The 8,720-nt window shown below is 30.0% G+C and overlaps 1 protein-coding gene and 1 long non-coding RNA gene across 4 annotated transcripts; one reads left to right on the top strand and one right to left on the bottom strand.

Annotated features, from left to right (window-relative positions):
* LOC110012800 lies at window positions 1,820-5,095 on the bottom strand. Of its 3 annotated transcripts, none has more exons than XR_002287983.1 (4): window positions 4,955-5,095; window positions 4,310-4,683; window positions 3,403-3,566; window positions 1,820-1,989 (listed from the first exon to the last, which is right to left on the bottom strand). It is a non-coding gene; the product is annotated as an uncharacterized LOC110012800 (long non-coding RNA). The 3 variants fall into 3 exon arrangements; XR_002287982.1 differs by having other exon boundaries at window positions 1,821-1,986; XR_002287981.1 differs by lacking the exon at window positions 1,820-1,989 and having other exon boundaries at window positions 3,345-3,566.
* On the top strand, window positions 4,392-7,538 carry LOC105173280 (homeobox-leucine zipper protein HAT4). The gene is made up of 4 exons (XM_011094975.2): window positions 4,392-4,710; window positions 4,908-5,200; window positions 5,287-5,366; window positions 6,928-7,538. The coding sequence occupies exons 1-4, from the start codon at window positions 4,428-4,430 to the stop codon at window positions 7,217-7,219; spliced, it is 948 nt and encodes a 315-aa protein (XP_011093277.2). The 5' UTR covers window positions 4,392-4,427; the 3' UTR covers window positions 7,220-7,538.

Below are 8,720 nucleotides of genomic sequence, written 5' to 3'. Positions count from 1 at the left end.
TTCTGGAGATTTAGAAATAACAAGAAAATTGAATTTTGCACAAGTTACATTGTTATAGAATTAATACGCAGAGCAGCAGTATTCACAACTAATACATCAAGCCGGTTATTCTTTTTGAACTGTATACTAATTACATGTCAAGTGTATAATATTTGTGGCATAATTAGTTCTGATCCCGGCTAGAATTTTTCCCTGTTCAAAACCAATTTCAAACAATCAAAGTATTTGAGGAACTATTGAAATAACAACAAAATGGTAAAATCTATATAATTGTATTGTCATATCAATTTTTAAGTATTCAAATTTGTTCTTTAATTCAATCCATCATTTTAATAAAATATAATAATAATTGTAATATTTTCTAATAAATTTATATTTACAACCCTTTTTTCTTTTTGTGTCCTGCACGTTTTACACTATTTATTTCTGTTCACAAACAAACATTTTCTTTTCACTTCACACTAAGTTCTTTTGGAATTTGCTCATTGGAACTGCATGTATAGGAGGTTAGAAATAATAAAAGAGGGGAAGCCTTTTAAGTGGCACCACGATAGTGGTGTTTTTTTTTTTTTTTTTTTTCAAAAAGTCGTCTGTGTCTAGGCGGGAGGTTTGGCAAACCCCTACCTGTTTATTACTTTAGAAAAAATTATAACATGTACAATAGTTTGGAGATCAATATTTCATTATGGAGATATTGGGGTTTTGAGAGCGTGTGGGTGGGCTTATAAGTAGAAAAAAACAATAATAAGGAATAATTATACTGCATTTTTTTAGTTTTGGTATAATTATATGTTGAGCTTTTATAATTTGAAAATTTATATTTATTACTCATGATGTTTGTTTCTATCTCACGAATAAACTCCTCCATAGGTTAAAGTTAACTGAAGTTGTTTATATTAGCAAAAACTTTAAATGAAAATTCATATTTATTCATGATTGACTTATTACGACTTTTTGCAAGAATAAATCTTTTCTAACTAAATTATTTGTATAAGGGTGAAGATATACTTCCTCACATACATTAGCGTATGAAATTTTATAAGGTTAATTTGATCAAAAAATATTTATTTGACCTGTAATAAGTCATTAATAAGTCAATGAGAGTAAATATTAATTTTTATTCAATATTTTTGTTAATGTTAGTAAATTTGATGAACCCTTCACTATTTGCTAAATAAAATCAAACTTTGACGTAATAAATATAATTTTTTTAATTATAAAAAATTTATATGATAATTACATCAAATTTTAGGAGATGTCAGTGCATTATTCTGAATAATAATAATAATTAGCCATAATTATTCCATCTCCTAAAGTTTGGTGAATTATACGTAGACTTTCTGTGGTTTGAAAAATTACATTTAACCCCTTGTGGTTTGCTTCTGTCTAACAAATAAGTCCATCTATTAGTCAAATTTTGCTGAAATTGATGATATTAATAAAAAAAATTGAATAAAAATTGATATTAATCTCGATTGATTTATTATTGACTTATTGTAGATTAAATAATTATTCTCAAACGAAACTATCCTTATAATTGTGAAGATATATCTCTTCACATGCATTAATGCATAAAAACATATGAGGGTAATTTGATCATAAAAGAATTTATTGGACCTATAATAAGTCGGTAATAAGTTAATTTGAGGTCAAATTTTAATTTTTTTATTAATATCAACAAATTTAGTGAATTCTAACCAACGAAGAGACGTACTTATTAGACGAAAGAAAACTTCAGAGATGCTAGATATAATTTTTCAAATTATAAGAAGTCTACATCTAATTACAATAAATTTGAGGAGAAGAGAATGTAATTATCTTTAATAATAATATTATTCTTTTTGAAAAAAAAAAAAAAAAGAGTATGATGGGGAATGATGGAAAAGATTAGAGCGTACCCCATCATTGTACCCAAGTTGGTGTCCGGACGGAAAGCGACAGCCTCTAGCGCACGAGCGTCCCACCTTTGTCCCCCCACGTGGCCACCTACTACATCATCCTCATGTGCACCATTAAATAAAATAAAAATAAAAGTAATATATTATATCATTTATATTTTATTTTTTTAAATATAAATACTCTTTAAACGTATATTGAAAAACACAACTCCAACTAATTGTTACTATATTTGTTATTATTTTCAAATTATTTTTGAAACAAGTCAAAATATATTCAATATTTATCATTATTCAAAAACATCTTATTTAAGTGTTTTTAACTATTTTAATATAAATACATACATATACACACACACACACACATATATATATAAATATATATAAAAAAATATGATTTGACAATAAATAGTAATTTTTGTTTCTAAAACACAATATTAAAAATATAATACTTATTTTAAATTTGGGAAAAGTATTATTTTAGTCCGCTAAGTATGCCTAATTTTAATTTTAGTCCGATAACTATGTCCATTTTCGTTTGGGTCCAGTAACTTACGTTATTGTTTATTTTTAGTCCTCTGGTAGATTTTCGAAAAATTTTATCCCTATACAACTTTTGAAAGACAGTTTTAGCCATATGCCTCATAGGGGTAAAATTGTCTGAAAATCTGCCAGAGGACTAAAAGTAAGCAATTTGTAAGTTACTGAACCTAAATAAAAATGGACATAGTTATCGGACTAAAATTAAAATTAGGCATACTTAGCGAACTAAAATAATACTTTTCCTGTTAAATTATCTCTAAAAACAAATCCAAACATACATATTATTTCTAACATACACTTATTTATCTTTGTTTCTCTCTTTCTCTCTCTCTCTATCCCCATAAAACACAACAAAACACTCAAAAAATGAATCCAACTTTAAACCATTTAGCACAAATGGAATTAGGTTTTCATCATTTTTTGAAAAAATTAGTACCATATAAATAAACTATACAAATTACATAGTGTAATTAATTTTTAGATGAAAATTGGTATGTGAGTCGCTCGTGGTCGTTAACTCAGCATAAAATAGCATCTCATATTTAGTTACACATTTTAGAAGAATATTATCTCAACTTTTCATGTCATATTTTTTAGTCGAGTTGGACATAAAATCTTAAGTAATCACAAATTATATATCTATGCTAATATAAAAAAAATCAATAATACTCACAATTTGTGATTAATTCAATGTCGTAATAATTTTAAATTTGACGATTGCATACGTTATTATACAATTTAAAATTTTAATTATATTTATTTTTTTTAAATAAAAATGACTTTACGTCATCTTAACATAACTATTGTGTCAATAATAATTTAAGTTGATTTTTTATATATTTATATTTTTAAAATATAATTTATTAATTTATATATTTTTATTTTTTATTTTTAAATATAAAATATTATTTATTATATATACATACAAAGATAATGCGTATAATTTATTAATAAAAGAGAAAACCTTAGAAATTTAAGGCCCAATACACGTGCACCACACGCTCGCAAGGTGGAAGTGGGGCCATTGTCGATTCACGAGCTTCCGCAGGCGCGTTGAGGTGGAAGTGGAACGCCCCGTTTCACTTGACACGAGAAAAATCACATCACAGCTCCGGCGTCAACGGTCGGCTGTAGGCAGATAAGCATGGAAAATTTTAACCAATTCATGTTATGGAAAATTTTAACCAATTTAATAGAATTTAAATCAATTATATAATAAATATAACATTTAATTGTGTGATTAATATATAATTATTTAATATTTATTATTTAATTAATATATAATTTTTAAAAAAATACTTAATTAACAGATATATTGTATTTATTTTATAATTAATTTAATTTGATCCAACTTAATTAAATAAAACGTAAATGCAGACATCTCCCAATGTATGGGGTCATTCGTATTTTGACTTCCTAATCTTTCTTTTACACTTTCCCATCCAACCTTTTAATTTATTATATTTTGAATTTTTTAAAAAATTATTATGGAATATTCAGTCCATGTAAGTATACGCGCGTAAGGTTTTATACACGCGAAAGGAATATTCCATCAATTTTTTTTTAAAAATATAAAATGCAATAAAATTAAAAGATTGAAAGAAAAGTATAAAAAAAAATAAATTGAGGGGCAAAATGCAAATAACCCCATACATTGGGGGTGTCTTATTTTAAGCAACTCCGGTCTTATGCCTTGTTTGTTTGTTCCAAATTTAAAAAAGTTTATGCCCCCTCTCATCTGTTGGATAAATGTGTAGCCATCCATATGGTTTTGCATTTGAAGAAATCAAACTTTTGGTCATCCAAACAAAGAATAAGCAGTAACAAGTAGAAAGTTGTTTAACCGTGGTCAGTGGTCACTGAAGACTGACCTGAACTCCTCCATATGACGATCATGATTGAGCCAATAGCAAACTCTGACAAACCTCATCATTGCCCATGTGCCTGTCTTCTTGCCTTGTATCTCTATAAACATCTCTACATACATACATGTACATGTATGTGTATCTCATCTCACTTGTTAATCCGAAGAGAGAGAGAGAGAGAGAGAGAGGCGACAGGAAGTGCGAGATGGTTGAGAAAGATGATGGATTAGGGTTGAGTTTGAGCTTGAAATGTCTGCAGAATCAAAATTCTAATCCTCCGCCGTCGCCGTCGCCGCTTCCAACTGCGGCTTCTCCTTTCCCTTTGAATCTTTTTGGATGTCCGTTGCCTAATTTTATGAAGCAGCGCAAATCTTCAAGCACTGATGCATATCATGAATCAACTGCTGGTAAATTGATCTGCTTGCTTACTTGAAAGTTTGAAACTGAAAAGAAGGGAATTTTTCATGTTTGTAATGCTGTGGTGAACTTTGAGAATTTTTTTCATAAAATTGAACTTTTCATCTGAAGAAACAGGGTAGGTTTTGCATGATTCATGAACAATTTCGATTTTTATAAGAAAATCTAGTGTGAAATTTAACTTCAGATCGTAATTCGGAGATGAGATCATTATTCCGGGGAATCGATGTGAACCTGGCGATAACAGCGGCAGATGTCTGTGACGAAGAATTGATGGTTTCGTCGCCAAACAGCACCGTCTCGAGCGTCAGCGGTAAGAGGAGCGAGAGAGAAGAAAACGACGGAGAGAGGGACTCCAGTTCTCTAGAGATCAACGACAGCGACGGCGGCGACGCGGCGGGGAGGAAGAAGCTCCGCCTGTGTAGGGAGCAGGCGGCGGTGCTTGAAGAGAGTTTCAGGGAGCACAACACGCTGAATCCGGTGAGTGGCATTTATGGGAAATACAGGGGTGGGTCGAGGGTGTTTTGGTAAAATTAAATAATTCGTTGGGATTTGTTTGGTTGTAGAAGCAAAAAATGGCGTTGGCAATGCAGCTAAACCTTACCTCCAGACAGGTTGAGGTTTGGTTTCAGAATAGGAGGGCAAGGTCAGTTATTTTTATATTGAGGCAAGGGTGTTTTGGTCATTACAAATTTGTTGGATTTTGCCTTCCGAAAAATCAATCACTTTATCGGCCTAACTTTTTGGACCATTGGGTTTGCGCAAAATATGAACTACCAAATACAGTAAAATCTCTATAAATTAATCCTTAATAAATTACTAGGCTCTCTAAAATAATAAAATCTTTCGATCCCGATTTGGCCTTTGTAAAAAATCATCAAATTCGATAAGATAATAAAATAATAATTTTTTGGAAAATTCTTTTATAAATATTAGGTCCCATTAAAACTCTAAATTAATAATTCATAAATATTACAATTATAAATATTATGATAATTTACTAAAATATGAAGTTTATAATGCTTTACGCATTTGATCATTCATGGATGATTTTGCGATGCCTTTTAGATGAGAAGACATGGTTGTGTGTTATAAATTATTTTATTATCATATTGAGATTTATGTAGTATATGTTTCATTCATCATGCATGAATATATTTAATTGGTTATAATAGTTATTTAAGTGCAACGAATTAATGTAAATATGTATATTTAAGTAATTCCAATGAATTGATACATGTGTCTATGAATATAATAGTAATTGTATACAATGAATTGATATTATACATGAATATATTTAATTAGTTATAAAAATTGATTGATGCATGAATATAATCAATGAAACATATATGAATTCATTTATTTTCAATACATATGTATTAAATTTGCTGAATTTAAAAAGTCTCTTTTTTAATTAATAAAATATTAATTTATCGATAAATTAATATCTCTCTAAATTAATAAAATTTCATGGTCCCAAGGTTATTAATTTATAAAGGTTTTACTGTATAATATACTTATTATGTGATTAATATACAGTTAGAAATAAAATAATTAAATACATGAGAACTGTATCACACTCGTTCTGTTATTGGTTTGATTCAATCCAACTTGATTTAGATTGCTTTGATTCGATCCAATTTGATTTAGCTAAAAATTCTGCGCATTCGTTACATATACAATACTAGTGAATGAAGTATACTTAATGTTTAATTTAAATTCTTATTGTGTTTATTTAATTAAATAAAGAACCAAAAAGAAACAAATAACTTGTCAAAACTACTGAAGTATTTTACTTCAAACGTGACCCAATAGAACAATGAATATAACAAGCGACTTAAATGGTTCTACTATGAAATATATATATACACACACATATATATTGAGGGCAAAATGTATATTGTCGACAAAAGAAAAATTAATTATTTTTAAGGTGTTCACACTTAATAAATAATAAGATTTGCACACATAAATTATAAATTATAATGCAAAGACTTAAATTGGCTCATTGCCCAGAACATTGGATTTTTGTGTCAAATTTCTTTTATCTTCTATTTTATTTAATATATATATATATATATTTATGCTGCGTATATAAAAATTACGTCATCTATATAGTTAAAAAAAGATTTATGCAATAGAAATTGTAACAGAAAATGTGAAGCCTTGGCTAAATTTGTTCCTTCTAACTGCATGTGGGATTGCAGGACAAAGTTTAAGCAAACAGAAGTGGACTGCGAGTATCTGAGGCGATACTGTGAAAATCTAACAGAGGAAAACCGACGGTTGCAGAAGGAGGTGAACGAGCTCCGTGCTCTAAAACTCTCCCCACAGTTTTACACCAACACCAGCCCCCCGACCACCCTCACCATGTGCCCCCAATGCAAGCGTGTGGCCGTCCCATCCTCATCCTCCTCCACCAACACCACATCTACACCCACTGCCACAACCAGTGGCCGAATCAGCCGTCTCCCAACCACCGGCCGCTGTCCACTATGACCCAACCGCCCAAGAAACAAGGGTAGAATGGTAACTTCCTTCTCATGGCAAATGAGGGATGAGGGTGGTAACTGGTAAAGGCTCCTTTCAAGAAGGGACAGCAAGAAAAGGCAAAAAGAAGTGGATTTCATCAGGTTGGGAATGCAGGATAGAAGTAGTAGAGAATCTTGCAACTTTTTTCTCCTTTACCTTTTATGTTAATCTGGATATGAATGATGAGTGATTATGACATAGAAAAGTTGGATGATTAGTGTTGGGAGAAGAGGTTACATTACCAGAATCCAGAAAGATATTATTAATAGGGAAAAAATACAAGCAATCACCTTGTGATATCGTAAATGAGCAAATTACCCCTTATGAAAAAATAAATAGCGATTTACCTCTATGTATTTTTTAAAATACAATAATTTATCCCCCTATGATTTTTTAAATGAAGCAATTTACCTCCCTGCATAAGGAGGTAAATTGCTTCATTTTAAAAAGTATATGGGGGTAAATTGTTGTATTTTTTTTTATAGGGATGTAATGTACTCATTTTCAATATCACAGGGGGATAAATTGCTATTCACCCTTATTAGTAATGTTAATTGTGAATGACTAAGAAAGAATTCAAACAGTTTATAATGTGGTCATTGGACAAGAATCATTCATTATGTTTATACTTTTGGCAAATTAAGGATGTGGTGAGATTGGAGTAATAGTTTGGACAATGATTGCTGGCTCCGAGATACCAATTCTACTTGGCTTGTAGCTTTTCTGCTTTAGGTCCTACACTACATTATGAGGTGAATATGTAAATAGCACTATTGTTGCTAAAGGGCCATTTTCAATATATTGGTTCTGAGTTAAATAGTAGTAAAAGTTTAAAATATTTTAATATAAATTAGAAATAACATTTTTACCAATTTTTGCAAACACCCACTAAGAGTGACGTTCAGTTCACAGAGGTAATTCGACGTCGCCAGCGTCCACTCTCCTTTTAACCTTATTTATTATATATACATTTTTTAAATTTTGATGTATTTGTTATTCGTCACTTTTTAAAAGTTATATTGACATATCATGCAGTCATATATTTAAACCGCAAGTTCTTTTTGCTCGATTGGTTTTCGATAGAGAATCTATACTGCAGAATATGTCTGTAAGGATTGGGCATAATTTTTTGAAATTGAGGAAGTTTTTGTCATTTCACGCATTTTAGCATTTCCATTAGTCATTGCTAATGTACTTAATTATACGCATTGTATTGCCGCTTCTATCTCGACCTTCAAATATAAGCGTCAAAATATTCCATTTTATTTCATTTGGTAGAGTAAGGTTTGACATAAGTCATGTGTGCCCCAGCTATATATGACATATATAGTGCCTTCTCTCCCTTAGAATATGCCTACATCATAACAAGGACTTCTCAAGTTTGCGTAATATTTTTGATAAATATGTTAAATAATACTTTTAATTATTATAAAAAATAATATCCATTCTAAATCCTTTTCTGAAAACT

This window comes from Sesamum indicum, linkage group LG11 (assembly GCF_000512975.1).
Source record: "Sesamum indicum cultivar Zhongzhi No. 13 linkage group LG11, S_indicum_v1.0, whole genome shotgun sequence".
Lineage (NCBI taxonomy): Eukaryota > Viridiplantae > Streptophyta > Magnoliopsida > Lamiales > Pedaliaceae > Sesamum > Sesamum indicum.
The sequence above is the reverse complement of the archived record's forward strand: the minus strand, read 5'-3'. Positions and strand labels throughout refer to the sequence as shown.

Coding starts and splice junctions, on each gene's coding strand:
- LOC105173280 (XM_011094975.2), top strand. CDS start 4,428: ATGTACATGTATGTGTATCTCATCTCACTTGTTAATCCGAAGAGAGAG. Junction 4,711..4,907: donor ATATCATGAATCAACTGCTG/GTAAATTGATCT, acceptor ATTTAACTTCAG/ATCGTAATTCGGAGATGAGA. Junction 5,201..5,286: donor AGCACAACACGCTGAATCCG/GTGAGTGGCATT, acceptor GTTTGGTTGTAG/AAGCAAAAAATGGCGTTGGC.